General features: G+C 31.0%; 2 protein-coding genes across 3 annotated transcripts in view; both read right to left on the bottom strand.

The window, feature by feature from the left end:
• Positions 1–5,346, bottom strand: part of LOC112683212 — a 16,857-nt gene extending 11,511 nt beyond the window's left edge. The window contains exons 1-2 of one of the 2 annotated variants that reach the window (XM_025554123.1): positions 5,265–5,346; positions 4,642–4,713 (exon numbers count right to left, since the gene is read on the bottom strand). In XM_025554123.1, coding sequence (XP_025409908.1) covers positions 4,642–4,700 — 59 coding nt within the window. In that variant the 5' untranslated portion in view covers positions 4,701–4,713; positions 5,265–5,346. Of the gene's footprint in view, positions 1–4,641; positions 4,714–4,829; positions 4,914–5,264 lie in introns of those variants that run through there. The other variant, XM_025554124.1, reaches the window with a different exon arrangement.
• On the bottom strand, positions 4,922–20,834 carry LOC112683213 (peroxiredoxin-6-like). Its single transcript, XM_025554125.1, has 6 exons — positions 20,642–20,834; positions 19,595–19,751; positions 14,275–14,495; positions 14,112–14,190; positions 9,113–9,203; positions 4,922–5,352 (listed from the first exon to the last, which is right to left on the bottom strand). The coding sequence occupies exons 1-6, from the start codon at positions 20,725–20,727 to the stop codon at positions 5,237–5,239; spliced, it is 750 nt and encodes a 249-aa protein (XP_025409910.1). The 5' UTR covers positions 20,728–20,834; the 3' UTR covers positions 4,922–5,236.
• Between the last annotated feature and the right edge of the window lie 165 nt (positions 20,835–20,999).

Raw genomic sequence — 20,999 nt, 5'->3', positions numbered from 1 at the left:
AAAACTAAAGAAAGTAGAATCCAAAATTATATCAATTTTATTCGAATATAATTGACTATCGCTATAAGCAGCCAAAAATATAGACGCAATTGTATCAAACGCACAAGTATTCGTTAATACAACTTTTCCTATTTGGTTAACAGAACAGGCCTTTAATTCTGTAGCTCGCGATCCATTTTTTAATAATGGTAAGGTCCTCACAATTTTATATTTTTTTATATTTATATGTTTCAAATGAGCATTTGGCTCAAGATAAGAATTATTTTTTCTATTTTTTTCGGGTTTCTTATTCCAATTCTCACATGCCAATGATTCTCCGTCTAAATTTGTCGGTTAATTTTCGGTAGATCGTAAAAGATTTATACATGAAAAACAAATTCGTCCGTCCTCATGACCTGGTTCAAAATTTGAGCATAACGCGTGAACCGAATTATTGCACTTCGTACAACGATGAGCTCCACTTTGAGAAAGAAATACACCTAAAAATAATAATTTAAAATTCAATAAAATAATTTTAACTACATAATTTATAATAACATGTCTAATTTAACCTGTATTGTACAGAGGGCATGCCAATTCATTTGAATTTACTGGTATAGTTTTAGATATATTTATCACTTCTACTGTATCTTCATTGATAGTTTTGTATAATATATTATCCGGTGATCTTGTTTGTACATTTTATTTTGTTTTGTATCAACCTGTACTCCTGTATCAACTTCATTAAATTAATTATGTTTTTCTAGTGCTGAGCTATTATTCCCTCGAATAATAGAATAATATTGACGTTCCTCTTAAGGACGAAATATGGTTTTCTAAAAAAACTTCGAGATTTGTCGGGAGTTCAATATTTTGAAATGTCAAATTTTTTAATTTTTTAAAGCTTGATTCTACGGTTGCCGATGACGCTATTTCATCACCATATCCAAATATCGGAATCATTATCTTCGACCAAAGTGGAAGAAGTTTTAAACATTTTATAATTATGGGCACCAATGTAGGACAATAGAATGGATTTATGCCCAACCCTTCTTCTATCAATGTTTGACTTTCATCATAGGACTGTTTTTGCCCAAGTTGCAAAAGGATTTTCAAAATTATCTAAGCCTTTATTTTGCCTTTCGTACTCCTCTTCTAAAATGGTACGCGCCTCATCAACTTCCACATGTACTAATAAATTATTAATTAATTAATACTTAACTAATTATTATTAATTATTAATATTATTTATTATATTAAAAAATTGTATGTATTAATGTATTATGAATAAAATAAGTTTATTTACCTATGTATTTTTGTTTAAATAATTTTTTATAAAAGATATTATTTCATAAATTTGTCTACCCTAATCTCAAACCCAAGCTTAGCCACTGACAAGTACTTACCTTTTTTACCATTAATTTCTGTCACAACTCTGTCTTTGAAATGGACAACTGCAGCAATAGTTTCAGATGGAGGTATGACCGGTTTTCTTCCCTTCATTTTTTTAATTAATAATTCAATTGCAGAAATGTCAGAAATAATAACCGCAATGAAAATTGCTAAAAATTAAGTTTTAAATAATAGTAAAAACTTAATAATTTAATAATTTTAGCTAAATTTGTGTGATCACGCTTTGCTGCTTCACACTGATATGTCGGATATGTCGTCAAGGGACGACCGATTAAGCCGCGACACTCGAAAAATTAATTAGATTTCAACGGAAATCGCATTACCATGTCTAGACAATACTAGTTTACAGATAACAAAACATCTATACATACATAACTAGATATTTTGTGTTCCATACATTAAAATTATCTTTGATTTTCCATAAATCTAAATTTAAACAATACAATTCCAATTTATGAACTATCCAGTTTTTGAATTGTTAAATAATTGTCTGAATTCTGTGTTTACATCATATAACTTATAAATAAAATGTAAGCGATTAACATTTGTTCTTAATTATATTATTTTAATGATTTCTTTTACAAATCGAAACCCACAGTAACTGAATACTTTAGAGGTCTCACAGATGGCAGCTGGATTACTATTATTAAATAGCAAATAACTTAGAGGATCATACGATGTAAATATTAACAACATAAATACTAACGAAACATAAAACTAATGTACAATTATAATTATAGCAAAAAAAGTATGTATACATTTCTTAATAATAATTAGAAGGTGTTAATAAATTAATTAAATAATATTAAATTAAATAATAATTAAATTAATATATAATATTATTTTTATAAAATAACATGCTCTTTGGAGTAGAGCCAATGAAGTCTACACAATAGTTCAGTGTGAATATTTAATATACACAATTTGAGTATACAACATACATAATATACTTTCTACAAATGTTATGTAAAAATTATAAAATAAAATAAATAAATTTAAGCAAAATTATACTATATCAGTATTATATTTTATTAAGGGACCTCACCACCACGTTTTTTTTTAACAAAAACTACTGTTTCTAATTCCAACGCTACGTGTCGAAAATTATCACGATTTTTATTTTGAAAAAATATTCGAATGCTCCGTAATATGTACAAGGGAACGATCAAGCCACATTCTTAATTTTTGTAGTTATAATTGCAATAAATATTGTTGTAAATACAAAAAAATACAAAATTTCAAACTTAAATATTTAATTAACTAAATACAATTTTTAAAATGTGCCTGGATCGATCCCTCTTACATATTACGGAGCATCCAAATATTTTTTCAGAATGAAAATCGTGATAATTGTCGACACATAGCGTTGGAATTAGAAACGTATGTTGGAATGAAAAATAAACATTTTTTTGCGATCACGATATTACCTGATGACGATGCGTGCGAGAGCCCCCCATACCGCTATCGCACCGCATCTAGCTAAATAAACCTAAACAATGTAATATAATTGGATACGTTATTTCGTGGTATCCTATAATAATGTTAGCAATTACTTATATTTCCCTAAAATTAATAAATAAAATTAACTTATGGAAAATTGATAAAAACAAAGATATCATAGGAATTAATACCAACCATAAATATTACTACCAAGTTCAAGGACAACTACACGTTACTGGAAGAAGATTTGGTATTATAGCATATTGGACAAATAAAGTTTAAGGTATGAAACAATTGAACGAGATGATATATTTTGGGATAACAAAATGTTTCCAAAACTAGAAATTTTTTTCTTCAATTGCCTTCTTCCTGAATTGGTTGATCCCAGACATTTTAGAAGTATGCCAATAAGAAACCCTACTTATATTTTGGAAGCAAAAATGAAGAAAAAAATAGGCTACACTATCCCATATGAATATAATATAAGCTATTATTTACTATACAAATTATGTCATATGATTTTAATTTTACCTAAATAATACTACTTTATCACAATATAATAATAATTAAAAAATAAGTACGTAATTGTAATAATCAACAATTTATTGTATGAACTGCACTAACAGAAAATTTCATAATTATTATCTTCAATGATTGTTTATTTATTATGTATACTGTTTCTATGACTAATAATACTACATTATAATGACAATAGTTGATGTTAAACTACTTATGTCCTAAACTCCTAAACTATATAGTACTAATGCAATAATACTTGAACTATTCATCAAAATATACACAATATACCTATCTATTTAATCTGGCAAAAAAAAATAATAATAAAACTCTTATATATAAAATATATATAAATAAACTCTTCCTTTTTTTTTTATATTATATATTATGGGTCCACGTATAAACTTAGAATTTAGAATTCTGAACCGCATAAATCTAAACTGTACATATCTGGAAAGTACATTATCTGAATCGTATGAATCTGGATACGATTACGTATGTATTGGCACTCGTCGCTACACTTCGCAAATCGAAAATATCCCTTGGCTTGTACGCAAAACCACTTCAAGTAGGTAACTGGGACAAAATAAATGTGGATATGCAGATATATATATCCAGATTTGTACGGTCCAGATAATCTATACCAATAATAACTATGCAAATTATTTTACACTGCGGACTATATTATTATTTTTCTTAATTCATAGCATAATAAGTTAAAACTAATGAACCGAATTCTCCGAAACCATTCAACACGCGAGTACGGGACACCGATTATAATAATATAATTACGACTAGTGACTACCTGATGGTATGGAAGGGAGAGCGGTACCCCCATTGAATTGTACTTACACTAACAATCATTTACAACTAACACAAATATCCCGGACGGCTACGATGAGATTAGAAATTGCCTATATGTTGCCCCTTAAATAATAGCAGTAGCGAGGCCCCTTAACTCAATTTCGATTTCAACGGTTCGTTTTAGGGGTGCTGGAGACACGTGTCCCCAGCACCGCCCCGGTTTTTCGTTCGTAGTGCTACAACAAAATTCGTAAAAATTTGGTGAATAGGCATACAAATTCATACAAATTGCATACTAAATATTTGGCAAAAAAAAATACGAATTTCGTATGTGTGGGTGCTGGGGACATGTACGTTTGTTATCGCGCTGCGGCAAGATATAAATATAACACAAGTAGCCTCCGTATATAACAAAAGTACCGTTGATTGTTTATTATATATTGAAATAGTTTTCATATTACACAATTAATATGTTAGGATACAACCTACCTCAGACTCAACAATTTCTGGTAAATTAATATCCGATGTACTAGATATAGTGACAACATTTTCAATCTATGTCTATTAAATAAACAAAAATTAAAAAATTAATTATGTAAAAATTGTAATTAAATCATATATCTGAACTGAATATACGATTTGTACTAAGAGTATTATATAGAATGTCATATAGTTACCTTGTTATCTATATTTTTTCTTTATTTTGTTTTATTTATTTATTTTTTCATTACCACTCTTATAATTTCGAAACTTGTCACGATATCTACTAGGCATTATATTACGTAATCACGTAGAAGTGTAAAATAATAATTAAATGCAGGTATAAATTATTTGTGAATAAATCAATTATCTTTCAATTACACATTAATTAACACTAAGGTCCATAAGAAAAACATATCACCTACTCAAATGCTCGAAAGACAAAACACACACAGGCACATGCAGCACACACACACACACACACACATACACACTAGTATCATTAGTAGTATATTTGTGTGTACTCTGTACTGGTGGTGTACAGTATAATATTGATTATTGCATAGAACCGAAATGTATTTAAAAGTATTAAAAATAGTATCTTCTAAGTAAGAATACAATGAAACACGTACCAAAGGACAGACTTCCTGGTCGCCAACACCACCGATAAGGCCGCGGCCGACGGCCGGCCGTCGCGAATGACGTCTAAAAATAACCATCCTGCATCCGATTCATGGGATAAAGAATTATTTTCAACAATTACAATTGTTTTATAGAACAATAAAGTGCGTTACACACTACCTGATTTGTTCGGACCGACAGGATACCTGACCAAATCAGATGTTGTGTACACACAATACGACCACCACACCGATTTAGTCAGTCTTAACACCGTTTTATTAAACTGGAAGTAGGTACTAGGTACACACACGTGTTATCACATTAACATCAATATACCAACTAAAATCCGCCCGACAGTGATACATACTATATGATTTTGTCGGTCGGTCGGGCGATCAGATGGTATGGCCACCTGACAAGACCCGACAAGATTAAAGTCAGACGACACGTCTACACACGACCTGATATGACGTCTGTTCTGACCAGTGGCGTAGCCAAGGGGGGGGCAAAGGGGGCTATAGCCTCCCCCATGGGCCGTGTTTATATGTATAATGTATCTTGAGTATTTAATAGAATCAATGCTCGTTTTAATCAAAGGCTTATTGATGTTATGCCACTTGAAGGACTTATTCCGGCCAATTTAAATATGTATGACGATAAAAATATTATAAAACCTGCTAAAATATACGTCCAAGATCTCCATGGTGATACCTCATCTACAATCAGAGCTGACCTGTTCATATGGAGGCAACAATGGAGTCAAAATACTATTCCAAAACCGAATTCTGCTCTTGATTCACTCTCTCATCGCACCAATCTTCGACCTAACATTAAAATACTTTTACAATTATTCGCCACGTTACCAGTTACCTCTTTCACTCCGGAAAGAACGTTTTCAGCACTTAATCGCTTAAAAAAATTTTTAAGAAGTACCATGTCGGAAAACAGACTGAATGGGTTAACTATGGCTAATATAAATAAAAGAGTGCAATTTGATGAAAGTGAAATAATAACTGAATTTGCCAGAAATTCGCCTAAGAGAATGCAGCTGTCAGAGTGGAGCACTGAACACTGAAACCAAAATTATTATTATTATTATAAATTATATATTAATAAATATTTTTAAAACTACAGTAGAGCCTCGATAGTCCGGACCCCCGATAATCCGGTGAACGCGGTAATCTGGACGGCAAAATTCCGTTTGTTCGTAAATAGATTTTACGAGAATTCCCGGAACCCAATTAATCTATGCATAAGATATTGTTATCGACAAATACAATTTCGTCATTTTTTTTACCTACTGTTCCTAGTAAAGACTAATATGTACATATGTAGGTAATAAATCGATGCCCGATGGTCAGTTCGTTTACTTCTTTCTTGTCGAGTGGTTATTATTCTTGTTTGTACAATGGCTCCTCGTAAACACGTAACTTTAACTTTAGATCAAAAAATTGAAATAATTAAGCTAATGGAAAATGGCCAGAACTATGGTATGATTGCTGAGAAGTACGGAATAGGTAAATCGACTGTTGGTGACATAAAAAAAAAATAAAGAAAAAATTATGAAGTTTGTCAGCACAACTGAACGTGGTCCAGGCACACGTAAAACTTTAAAAGAACCGGAAAATCTTGTTCTCGAAAATGCTTTATTTATATGGTTTATGCAACAGCGGAGACGACATATTCCGATAAGTGGTGAAATAATTTGCGAAAAAGCACGTTTATTTCACCGTGAAATAACAAAGCAGGAAGATGGCTTCACTGCTAGTAGAGGTTGGCTAGACAATTTTAAACATCGTCATGGTATTAGGCGCCTTAAAATAACGGGTGAGAAACTTTCATGTGACGAAGCATCAATCGAACCATTTCGAAATGAGTTGCAGCGAGTCATAAATGAAAACAATTTGGACCTAGAACAAATTTATAACGCTGATGAATCCGGTTTATTCTGGCGAATGTTACCAGAGCATACATTGACATCAAGTCATGAGAAAAACGCCCCTGGAAGAAAAATGATTAAAGCTAGAATAACATTCATGCCTTGTGCTAATGCAAGTGGAACACATAAATTGCCTTTACTCGTCATTGGGACTGCACAAAAACCACGTGCGTTTAAATCAGTTAACCTTCCCGTATACTATCGTGGACAAAAAAATGCTTGGGCCACTCGTGTTTTATTTTTAGACTGGTTTCAAAAACAATTTGTTCCTGTAGTTCGTGAGCACCTTTTAAATGTAAATTTACCTCCAAAAGCTTTATTATTGTTGGATAATTGCCCTGGACATCCATCAGCAGAAGAATTACGTAGTGATGATGGCAACATTTTTGCAATGTTTTTACCCCCTAATACTACAGCGCTTATTCAACCGATGGATCAAAATGTAATTCAGAATATTAAATTAAACTATCGTAAGTCTCTCTTAGTCAATGTTCTTGCTGATCCGGTGCATGGTGAAAACCTTATTGATGCTCTAAAGGCCATAAATTTAAAAGACGCAGTTTTTAGTCTTGCAAATTGTTGGAAATTGGTCCCGCCAATGCTCATAAAGAAATCGTGGAAACACTTGCTTCCTTTCCAAACAGAAAATAAAATCGACGAAGTTGTTGAAATTAATGACATTCAACTTTCTACACTTATAAACCAAATACAGAAAACATGTACGAATAAAATGTCTGATTCTCAAGCACAGGAATGGGCTTGCCGTGGCGCAGACGAAGATTTAGCGAATCATGAAATCTTAACTGATGATCAAATTCTACAAATTGCAGCAAAAGAGGATGATATTGACGACGAGGATGAAAGTGGCTCAATTAGTACAAGTAAAGTTTCTCCTTCAGAAGCTGTGAATGCACTGAATACTGTATTGCAATGGGCGGAAGATGAGAACATGGATAGCACTGATATTTTGTTGGTACGTCGATTAAGAGAACTCGCTTTTGAAATGAAAATTAAAAGTACTATTCAGAAAAAAATTACCGATTATTATACTTAAATTCTACATATTATAAACATTTTTTTTTTTGTAATTCATTAGTTTAGTTTTAATTTAAGTTGTTTATTATTCTTATAATTTAAAATGCAATAAATATAAAGATGGTGAAATTAAAAATAAAATCTTAGTCATTTGAGTAGGTAATCTTGAGAAACCTCCGGTAATCCGGAAAAATCGATAATCCGGACGATGCTCGGTCTGAATTCGTCCGGATTATCGAGGCTCTACTGTATATTAAAATGCTGAATTACGTTTAGAAACTTGGTGGTACATGGTGGGGGGGGGGGGTAAGGGTGAATTCTCATATCCTCTCTTACCTTACTTATCCTAAAAAAGTGGTTAGCCCCCCCCCCATTTAAAAATCCTGGCTACGCCACTGGATCTGACCAAATTATCCTGTCGGCCCGACCAAATCAGGTAGTGTGTAACGCGCTTAAATTATTACGAATTATGATTTCAATAAATACAATTTTAGAAATTCAATAAAGTCTCTGAACAGTAAAAATCATTTCAGAATTGCGGGGCCTTAATTAAAATTTTAAAACCGCCGGGCCCGGGGCAACTGCCCTGGTTGCCCTCCCCCTTGTGCCGTCCCTGCGAAGGCTTAACACTTAACATCACTTGACCTGAAATTATTTATATATTTATTTTTGATTTTATAATATCTGGTATTTTAAATGTATTTATGTTTATATTATAATAGTGCCTGATATACATATAAAATATTTTACTTCAATACATTTTTTAAAAAAAAAAAAACTTATAACATTTTAAGAACAATTATATATGCAATTATGATTTATTTAGTTTGTTTTTGCAGTTTCTTTTAATCATTATCCTTGAAATAATACGCATATAATCTTTACCTGATGGTAAATCAATAACTGTTGATGAAGGAAATTTATGTCCAATAACTTCTTTTGATACTTTTGGGGATATCAAACAATCCGAGGTTGACTAAAACACATTAAAATTTATTAAAAACAACAACACAAAGCCTAAAATGTAATTTTAAATATACTAAAGTTTTTATTTTATAAATTAATATGAAATGATTTAATGTTATTAGAATTAGTTATAATTATTTTAGTTTTAGTGGGTACTATCAGTTTTGTTGAGCTTTCGAATACTTGTATTTGAATACTAGTATTTAAATAATTTTTTGATACTTCAAATATGTTTAAAATACTTTTCGACTAATGTATTTTAGATATTCAATAATTATTTTCCTCTATATTTTTATTCTGAAATATTAAATACACCTTTCCATTCTATTCTAAATTTCAATTATTAATAATTGCTTATTGTACTATTTTTCGATTTTTGTTTCAAAAATATCATTTTTAATAGTTCTAACTTCTAACAGTTTTTAAATTAAAACCTGACTCACACAATGACACTTTTATAATGAAATAACTTCATGATAGTAAACTGCCAACGTATGAACAATTGTTTACATTTCTATCGAACACTTATACAATTTCCACGACACAAGTTTCATGACAATTTTTGTGCCAGTCTGAACATGTCCAAAATAAGCATTGACAGTGTGATTAATAAACTGTCTGCTGTTTTGATGAATCGAAACCGTTGACAGTAGACAGTTACAGTTTGGATTTTATTTTTTGGTGTTCTTAAAATTCTTTTATTTTTTTAAGCTTTAAAATTACAAAATCAACTATGACATAAAGTTTAAAAAAAGAGTGGACTGTTAAAGGGACATCCTCAAACTAATTGAAGAATATGAAAATAACCTTGTCTTTAAAAAACAAAATATAAAGATAAATTTGTGAGAGGTGAAACACTTCCATAGATGTACTTATGCTTCTTCGAAGCAATTTGTGTTCCCACATACTTCTCGCCTTTTTTTTATTTTTTGTGCAAATTTTCCATAATAGTAGTTGCAATTCGTCTACGCTTTGATACCATGGCTTATAATAATGAATACAAAATAAAAAAGTTGAAACACCGGCATTTTAACAAATACAAAAAATAGTAACTAAGCACATAACTGCGCACTATAAAAACTATAGTCCGTTCCAAAAGAGAAGACGCGGTTTCTGCACAATTTCCCCACACAGGGACTGCATATAAAAGTAATGGTCGTAAAATTTGTTTGTATATCAAAATAGAGCATTTCCAGCTTAGCGATGATTGTTGGTTTAGCAATGGATAAAGTATCTTTAGTCTCTGGTAGCCTTGTTGAAGTTTAGAGGTGATGTGTGGGTTCCAAGTTAGTTTCCTGTCTAATATTACGCCGAGATATTTGATGCTAGGTGACCAGGGAATGTTATTGCCATACAGTTCTAAATTGCCGGGAGTTTTGGGGCGGCAATTAGTGAAAAGAACTGCTGTGCTTTTTTGAGGGTTCAGTTTTATTTTCCATTTATCTCCCCATTTTTGGATGTCATTCAGGTGGTCTTGAATATTTTTTGTCACTGTTTCAACGTCTGTAGAGCTTGAATATATTGCGTTGTCGTCGGCATAAAGTGCTATTTCGGTATTAATTGATGTGGGAAAGTCTGAAACATATAGGTTAAAAAGTAACGAAGAAATTTTTGAGCCTTGAGGTACACCTGCATTTATAATTTTTATTTGTGAAGTAGTGTCGTTTATTTTGACTTTAAAACAGCGAGCAGTGAGGTAGGATTTGATTAGATTGTAAATAGCATTTGAGGTGTTTAACATTTTTAGTTTATATAAGATATCGTCATGCCAGACCCGATCAAAAGCTTGGGCTACATCTAAAAAGGCGGCACCTGTATGTTGTTTTTTTTCGTAACCATCGCTTATATGTTCTGTTAGACGTAGGAGTTGTTGGGTAGTTGAATGATTTGATTTGAATCCAAATTGGAAATGCGGAATAGCATTTATTGCATTTAAATAATTGGTGAGCCTGGAGTGTATAATTTTTTCAAATATTTTTGAAACTGACAGTAAATTAATAGGTCTGTAGTTACACGGGTCAGTGTTATCTTTGCCTGGTTTTTGATCATGATGATTGTGGCCAGTTTCCATTCCTTAGGAAAATATCCAATTTTTATTAGGGAATTGAATAATATGGTTAAATAAGTAATTGCTTTCCTAGGAATATTTTTTAGAATAGCATTGGTAATTAGATCGTGGCCGGGTGATTTTCTTTTTGGTAATTTTTTTATTATGTCTAAGATTTCGTTTGGACACGAGTAAGGTAAAACATTTTGTGGAAAAATGTTGGGGTCACATAGTTTTTGTTTGACTAGATTGTCTGTAGAGTTTTCATTGCAGAATTGTTTAAAGTGAAAATATTTTCAAGAGTGTGGGCAAACAGTTCACATTTTTCCGAGTCAGTATTTAGGTAAAACCACTCGCTTTTAAAGGGGGGCTTTCATTTGAGTTTGGTTTAATTAATCTTTTGGTCGCTGCCCATAGGTTTGAGTTTGCTGAGTGTATAGCAGATAAGTATTTTTGGTAACTATTAATTCTATATTCTTCCAGTTGTCTTTTAACCTCTTTCGTTAAATAATTTAATTTTTTTCGATCAAGTGGTTGTCTGTACAATTGCCAGAGTCTTCTGGTTTGATGTTTTGATTTGATTAATTTTACAATGTTGAGGGGAAGTTGATTAGGACTATAATTTATTACCGTATTTTTTTTTCTGAACATTCTTCGGCTGCTTGACATATGATTTCACGTAAATGTGTTACTGCAGTGTCTGCACAGTTAGTATTTAATATATTTTTAGGGATAATTAGATTTGTGGTGATGTGTTGTTTGAATTGTTGCCAATCTGCTTTACCGGTGATGAGTTTGCGAGTAGGAGTTGAGAACGATAAGGACGCATCTAGTGTAATTTTAACAGGTAAATGGTCCGAGTCAAGTTCGAAAAGTGGTTCTTGATGCATGGAAAAACGAATTGATTTTAGTATAATTACATCTAAAATATCAGGACTTTTACTTTGATCATATGGATAGTATGTGGGTGTGTCTGGAGCTGACAGTATCGCAGGATTGCTTGCAAGGTATTTATAAAGTTTACGTCCATTAGCGTTTATGGATTTACAATTCCATGTTGTATGTTTACAATTTAGGTCACCTACTAAAATAATTTTTTGATAGCTATTTAATATCTTATAAAAGTCGTTTATATACATTTGAAGACTAGGTGATTGATAAGCACTAAATATTGTTGTAATTGATTGGTTTATTGTAATAGATATTGCGACAGATTCGAGAGTTTGTGTAGCAGGTAGATATGTTAGTTGATGTTTTATTTTGGATTTGATTATTATAGCAACACCACCTGAAGGTCGAACCGCTAGCCTATCTTTGCGATAGGTAGTATAACCATTAAATTTAATTTTATCACTAGCAATTAGATGCGTTTCACTCACACATGCAATATCAACATTATGAGCCGATAAGAAAGCTGCAAATGTGTTTCGATTTTTCTTGATTCCATTAGCATTCCAATTTATGATAACTAGGAATTTCTGGTAAATTCAGTTATTATTTCACTTTCATCGAATTGCACTCTTTTATTTATATTAGCCATAGTTAACCCATTCAGTCTGTTTTCCGACATGGTACTTCTTAAAAATTTTTTTAAGTGATTAAGTGCTGAAAACGTTCTTTCCGGAGTGAAAGAGGTAACTGGTAACGTGGCGAATAATTGTAAAAGTATTTTAATGTTAGGTCGAAGATTGGTGCGATGAGAGAGTGAATCAAGAGCAGAATTCGGTTTTGGAATAGTATTTTGACTCCAATGTTGCTTCCATATGAACAAGTTAGCTCTGATTGTAGATGAGATATCATCATGGAGATCTTGGACATATATTTTAGCAGGTTTTATAATATTTTTATCGTCATACATATTTAAATTGGCCGGAATAAGTCCTTCAAGTGGCATAACGTCAATAAGTCTTTGATTAAAACGAGCATTGATTCTATTAAATAGTCAAGATACATTATACATATAAACACGGCCCATGGGGGAGGCTATAGCCTCCCCCTTGGCTACGCCACTGGTCGTGAGTGGGGGATGCGCGCCGCCGAACGAAAACCGGTCGGCGCTTCATGTCTTCTCTTTTGGATCGGACTATAATTGTTCGTATTCAGATATATTTAAATTGGGTGTTGACCAGTTGCCCCCACGGCTGTCATCGGGATTTTTAAAATATAACAGTTGCCATCGACCAAATGTACCAGTTGCCCCCAATTGAATGTATCAGTTACCCTCACATGTTAATATATACACGATTACAATATATAGCCTGTAAAATAGGGGAGGTAAAAATACTAATAATAAATAAAATTATTTATAAACATAATGTAAAATAGTATAAAATTATAAAATCAAATTTTGATATTTATAATTATATATGATATTGTATTTTGTAATAAATAATAAATAAAGTCCCTCAAAAAAATTGCTAAATTTTAGGGTGTCCCATAAACTAGAAATATTCCATTATTTGTATATTTACCTCCTCTATTTTACAGGCTATATATTGTAATCGTGTATATATTAACATTTGATTGAAGGCAACTGATTGAGGTAATTTGGGGGGATTGGTATAAAAAAAGGTACTTTTGGTGCAACTGGTACATGCCCTTTAAATTTACCGTGTGAATAATTGAGATATTTTTGTCAAGACAGATCCATACTTTTTTGTATTATTTTAAATATTTTTGTGTCATGACAGCAACTGCCGCAACATTTATATCATTAGAGTAAATGTTCATAACATATATATTATACAGTTTAAAATTGTTTCATGAAAAAACTGTCATTATGTGAGTTCGGATTTAAGTTACTGAATGATAAATAAAATAAATATAAAATAACAAAATATTTTAATAAAATGATGTGATATAATTACATACTTTCCATCCACATGGAGTAAAAATATCATTATCGAATTCTAATGACAGTTGTAGAGCATCTATTGATCTTAAAATTTCACTTTAAAAATCGATGTTACATAAAATGAGTAAAGAACAAAGTAATTATAAATTGGTTCGTAATAACGATACTTGAATAACATACTTAAAGTTACGTCCTGTAGTTTGAGGATAAAAATGCATGATTTGGATAACCATATCAGGTGTTAATACAAATGTTGCTCTACAAGGTAAAGGTATCCCTTCATCATCAATACACTTTGCATCTAAAACATTTAGATACAAGGAAAACACACGATTGCGATCCGATACAATCGGAAACGGAAATTTTTCATCACATTGCATTCCACTAATTTTTTTTATATCCTAAATACATAGACAGAAAACTATTGTTATAACAGTATGCTTTAAAAAGTTGTAATATTTTATTTTACATTTCACGCATGACTTCACATTTTTATGAACTTGAGTTAAATCAATACTAGACCGTAAGGTATGATAATGATAAATTTAACTATATTTTTAAATACAAAGAAAATTTGAATTTGAATTCAGTTATTTAAAATTGATTTGGTTTATAATAAACTCATATATGCGTACTATAGATCTGGATGACATGCAAAATAATTATGATCTTTAAACTTAATAGATTTCTTTAAATTCATGATAATGATGTATACTGCTGCAAACAAGTTGGAAATTTGCCTTTCAATAAATTATTTTATTATAAAAACAAAATAATCAAATAATCTTTTAATTTTAACTTATTTAACTAGTTTTCAAATTTATTTGAATAAAAGGTAAGTTATAACAATGCTAATTAATTAATTTGATAGGTAGCTTAATAGTTATAAAAAAATAAACTTAAACGTTTTGTTTTTGTTAATATGTCTAAATAGTAGTTGTTTTGAATCAAAACACATTTTTTTTATATTTAATTACCAGATTGTATTTACACAGAAAAAATAATTTGGTTATAGTAAATGGTTGTATTTGTTTCGGTTGGCCTAACTATATGGACGGTTACCTTTACTAAAACGCTTAGTTAACAGTAGTGATGTCAAGTCTCGTTCTTTTCCATGATCTAGTTCAGCGTTTCTCGAACTGTGGGTCGCGAGTTAATTTTTTGGGGGCCGCGAGAAGTTTTTTTTAATTATACAGATAGTAAGAAACAAGCACATTCATTACATACGCCTAATTATTAATTAAGTATTATATTATTATTATTATAATTATTATTATTATTATTATTATAATAAAGTAGTAAATAATAAATAAAATAGAATAAATTTGTTTTTAGAAATTATTTGTATTGATTCTGTAAATGTAAAACTATGGGGGGGTCGCGATAGATTTTTGGAAAAAAATTTGGGTCGCGGTCCTAAAAAGATTGAGAACCGCTGATCTAGTTCATTCGTTCATCGTTCTCAGTAATAAACTAGTTCACTGAACTAGTAGTTCACTGAATGATACATGGTTTCGCTTATACTTTAATGTCAAGTTTCGTTCTTTCCAATCATCTAGTTCATTCGGTCATCGTTCTCAGTAATGAACTCGGTCAGTGAACTAGTTTACTGAATTAGTAGTTCACTGAACGATACATGGTTTCGTTCATACTTTAATGTTAGTCCACGCGAATTCATATATCATTTATCGTATACATATTTATTTATATATCATAAACGCTAAAACGTGGAACGGTGGAACATTGCATATGCCGTTATGGCGCTAGAGTTATAAATAATCTAATACCTACCCCCTTGGCGGTGGGCCCTTTAGCCACCCACTATATATCTTTTCATAGGCAGTGCCCCTCCTCACTCGCTATGAACTAGTTCATAAAGTGTCATCGTTTGTTCACTGACCAATCATTCACCAATTACTCGTTCGATGAACTAGTTCGTTCATGAACGATACATCTCTAGTTGACAGTACCAAAAGTCTTTTGTTGGTCTACACAATATGCATTTTACAGTGAACCAGTATTTACAGCCACAGTGTATGGTTAATATTGTTTTTAATTATTTCAATAGGTCCTGTCTACCTTTTATATGGTTGTAAGAACAATACTACGAATAAAATATTATATGTATTTTTAAAAATAGATTTATATCAAAAAAAACTACCTAGGCCGCACAACGACGATTCACAGTGCCGTGCCGCAGTGTTCTCCTGCAAGTCGTAGTACTCTCGTATACTGATTGTACAGACTTCATTTGCGTCTCTGTTTATTTTAATTTTTAATAATGGACGATAATGTTTTAAAAAACCTAAACGAACTAAAGATTCCAAAAGATATTGTACAAGAATTTACAAGTATCCTAAAATTAATAATATACATTTTTATGGATTATTCTTAGATCAGTTATTTGTTATTCACTTCACAGCCGCGCGTACGATATGATTAAGGTGCCTTGTTAATGTTCCCACAAACCATCATGGCGTACCTATTATCTAAACTCCTAGCTAATTTTATATATTTACCTAATATTATGTTATAGCTTGGTACATACAGTTATATATTATAATTTCTATTTTAGTATTAGGCTTTATTATTTTTATAATTCATTTAATACCTACCATTTTCTAAAGGTTATTACAAACAATATGATAAATGTTACCATCACCTTATAATGTAGTTGGAAATACTATGTATTAGGTATCATATATTAACAATGAGATTTAAGTTGGGACAACAATAGTGAATGGTTGATGGAACTATGTTGGCTTGTAGAATTCCAACCAGGGATGGATCCAGAGTCGGAGACCTGTGGGTCAAGCCATTTCAAGAGGCCATTTATTAGGGTTGAAATTGAATTAGAAATTAATACCTTGTAAAAAAAAAACACAATACGAGTATGCTCATAAAAGTGTATATTTATATAACATTTTAGAATTAGTGATACTACCGATAATGACTTATTTACGATTAATAAACATAATCTAATTTTATCAGTGCAACCGGGGGGGTGGACACAATACGGCGGCAACGAAATCAGTGGCCATTTTAATTGAGGTACTTTTGTTATCAAATTATAATCAGTGACAACTGATAACTTCGTTATTAATTGTAATTTTAATTATGATAATTGTTCAATATGTTTACATATTAATTATAATCTATAATCATATTGATTATAATCTACCAAACAGTGTGAAACATGGTAACCTGCTGGGTACCATGAAGTTTTTACTTGTGGATCATTTTTTAGATAGTATGTCTACCATAATACAGGCCCATGTGCAGGATTTCAGAATGGGAAGTGTTTAAAAAAAAAAAATGTATAAAATAGATTCATCGATGATTAAATAGTATTATACAGGTATTTATATTAAAATTTTAAGTATATTAAAAACGTTTATATCGATATAATACTATAAAATGTAAATCCTTGTGTTATATAATATATGAAATTCTATCTTTTACACAAAGAAAACGCACAAGAATTAACACTTAGTATTATATAAACAATTAATAAACATTTATTCAATAGAATATACATATAAACTTAGATCACCAAAACGACACAAATATAACGACAACGCACTCTTCGCTCAACGGTCGTTCGCGCACTACACTCCCTCTCTTTCCGTCACTCCCGACCGTACTCCCACCGCAAAGGCAACAGTGCCAGCACGTTTACAATATTTTTCTCTTCCTCCCCTTTCCCCTTTTTTTTATAACACTTGTTGTAGTCAATTTACAAATACAATTGTAATACATTTACAAAAACACAATTTATATTTTTTTGGTTATGATGGGTGGTTGGGGGTTGACCCATGGTCATACCATAGTATAAGACTTATAAGCCCCCCCAAATCTCAAACTCTTATTGCACCTAATACCTTGAAAAATAATACTAGTATTAGTAACATTTGAAAATGCGCTGTAGCTTATAAAGAATATTACTACCGTTTCATGATGGAATAAAATGTTATTAACTTCCTACTGTACCTCAAATTAAATGGCTGACTGATTTCATTATTGTCCTTTGCTGCCCATGTAATTTGTTATTAGTGTCCATTCTATTTTATTCTGTGGCGCAACTAATGTACGGAATAAAATATGATTTACTTAATTTTCTATTTAAACGATAAAATCAGGGCCGGCGTTACAAGTATTGGCGTCTTGGGCAAAACCATGTTTTGACGCCCTTGACCCCCCTCCAACCCACATAGTTTGAGTATTAATAAAATAAAGTTTTTTAGTGAAATTAAATAAAATTAGTACATATTTAGTATAATAAGTTAGTAGTATATCAACGCATTTTTTGGACAGGTTTTTGTTTTTTCGTTTCAAAAATATAAAAGTTGTAATTTTGAGCTTGGCGTTTTTTATTGTTTGAAAGTTTTTTCAGGGAATATATTATTTCACGTCACCACTGCCTACAATATAGGAATACTGTGTTTCACTAACAACTCATTTATAATACATATATATTCATATATATTTAAGACAACTCGAGAACGGAGTTCATTGTAAATAACTAATACGGAACCAAAATATTATGTAGAAATTAACTAAACAAAAAATATGAATATTGATTAGGTACCTGTTAACTGTAACTTGTTAGTTTAAACATTTGACATTACACAGTAGATCGTACATAGCGAGAGCTCGTCGAAAACAATAAATTGTACGTGAGTATCGAGCAACTGTGTCTTTTTGATTTACGTCACACACCGCGGTATTTTCGCTGTAAGGTCCAAAAGCGATTTTTACGTAATCGTCTAGTTATATGAATTTATTGGTAAACGGGTAAATATTTTATGAAAATAAATATTACTACCATCTATTTACACATACAAATGCGGTGGTATGTTTCCATACATTATTTTTACATCAAAATCAGCGCTGTATGGATGCAGTACCTATATGAAGTAGAAAGCACAACTGTATCTTACTTCCTGTAGATAATTAATGCGTATTAAAAGATAAATTAGATGAAAACAATTTTCAGTTTGGCGCCCCTTTCATGCTGACGCCCTGGGCAATCGCCCGGGTCGCCCATAGCTTTCGCCGGCCCTGGATATAATTTAAAATATAAATAATGAATTGAAAAATTTTAAATTTTGAATATACGTGGCATTCATTTTTCAAGTAACTCCGATGGGCCAACTGTCTAAGAGTTCAAATCAAGGTCTAAAAAGAGAAAAAAAATTTCCAAGAAGCCAATTTTGTCAACAAATATTGACTGTGGGTCAGCTGACCCCCTGAACCCTCCCCCCTAGATCTGCCCCTGATTCCAACCATAATTTTAGGTTACATTACTTTATCATAACAACAAAATGTGTTTGGTACTGTGAACTATGTTATATGGTAGTCCTTATACTTACCATTGAAAATGGTAAAGACAACCATTTAAATGGTAACTATAATCACATGGTTTTTTTTTGTGTAGTGTTATTTAAGTAAAGATAACACATCGTAAAATAATTATATATGTATGTATTTTTATACTTACTTTTATCCATTTGATGTGAGAACTAATGGAATCACAAGATAAAGCCAATATTTTGATTCCTCTGGCATGAAACTCATGATATTCGTTAACTAACCATTTCATTTCATCAGTACATACAGCAGAAAAATCAGATACATAGCAAACTAATATACCCCAACTATAACAAACATTTTTTAAATATCATAGTAAACGTTAAATCTATATTGAGGTAAGCACTAAGCATATTAAATTTATAAATGATAGTCATTTATTTGAATACGATTATATTCTGCGCTTTATAAAATTAATAATGGAAACATAGATAACTTATATATGGTAAGGAAGTGGTTAAACCTGGCCCAAACTTTTTCTTACACCTAGGTAAATTTAAGTTTTGCCTCCCCTTACATATAAATACTACATCAAATATTATTTTTACATAAAAAATACTAAAATAGACTTAACTCCGAGTTCATTATATTTATTATGTAAAGTTAACAATTAATTAGAATAATACATTTGTAGACAAGTAAACCACTACTAATTTAAATAAAACAAAACAGTTTTTTGATATGAGTAGGTACTAGTAAATGTAATATTTTTTTTAAAATTATCCATAGTTTAAAAATGTTAAATGCCGTCCAAGGCGTGGGCCTATGTCGCCTACCCCTTGAGCCGGGCCTGAAAGTGGCTTGTAGTTAATTATGGATTACTAATCCTGTATACGTAGAGTTAAATTAAAAAAAAACTGAAGATACCTTTTTAATTTTATTCGAAAACAGTATTGGGTTGCTCAAATTGAGTAGCAAAAAAAAAAAGATAAATATTTATATGTAATTTAAGTAATTGTTACGATGAAAATTCCCACAGACGTTAGGTACGTAATATCTAGACTTATATTAGTAGTATTTCTTGTACCTATATAAAATACTAATTTATGGCTAGATGCTTATATTTAGGAACAAATATTAAACAATTTAATTAAATGTTAAAAAATGTTGATCCATTTTAGCCGACTATACCATTCGTGATATCCGGGATTTCACGAGTGTTCGAAGTACTCCTCACCTGCCTCTAAAGTAATCGTGTACACCAAAATCGCCTGATGTCGTCTGCAATTGAATATCTGACATTTTTTGGTTTATCCTTAACATATTGCCACAGTTACAATAACTACTTAAGTTGACTATACACTTTTATTTGGATTGTATTAAATATTAATCAAATCTTGATACTAACAGAAAGCCAGAGATTTTGCAAAATATTTACTAAATTGTGATCAAATACAATTTTTTTTTACTAAAGATTATTAAAAAGTTTATACCATAGAGTAATTACTCTATGATTTATACATTATGTTTGTATAGTGATAAATCATTTTTAAGATATTCATACATGGATGTATTATGAATCATGTATCACTATA

The sequence above is a fragment of the Sipha flava genome, unplaced genomic scaffold (genome assembly GCF_003268045.1).
Source record: "Sipha flava isolate LNK unplaced genomic scaffold, YSA_version1 222_pilon_pilon, whole genome shotgun sequence".
Classification (NCBI taxonomy): domain Eukaryota; kingdom Metazoa; phylum Arthropoda; class Insecta; order Hemiptera; family Aphididae; genus Sipha; species Sipha flava.
This window is presented reverse-complemented; position numbering and strand designations above follow the sequence as displayed.

Bases quoted from the DNA above. Each gene is read 5' to 3' on its own strand.
- LOC112683213 (XM_025554125.1), bottom strand. From the start codon at position 20,727: ATGTTAAGGATAAACCAAAAAATGTCAGATATTCAATTGCAGACGACA. The intron at 19,752-20,641 runs GTGAGGAGTACT...TGTTTGTTATAG, and splicing joins CACGATTACTTTAGAGGCAG to TTGGGGTATATTAGTTTGCT. The intron at 9,204-14,111 runs GTATGTAATTAT...AATGTGTTTTAG, and splicing joins TTACTCCATGTGGATGGAAA to TCAACCTCGGATTGTTTGAT.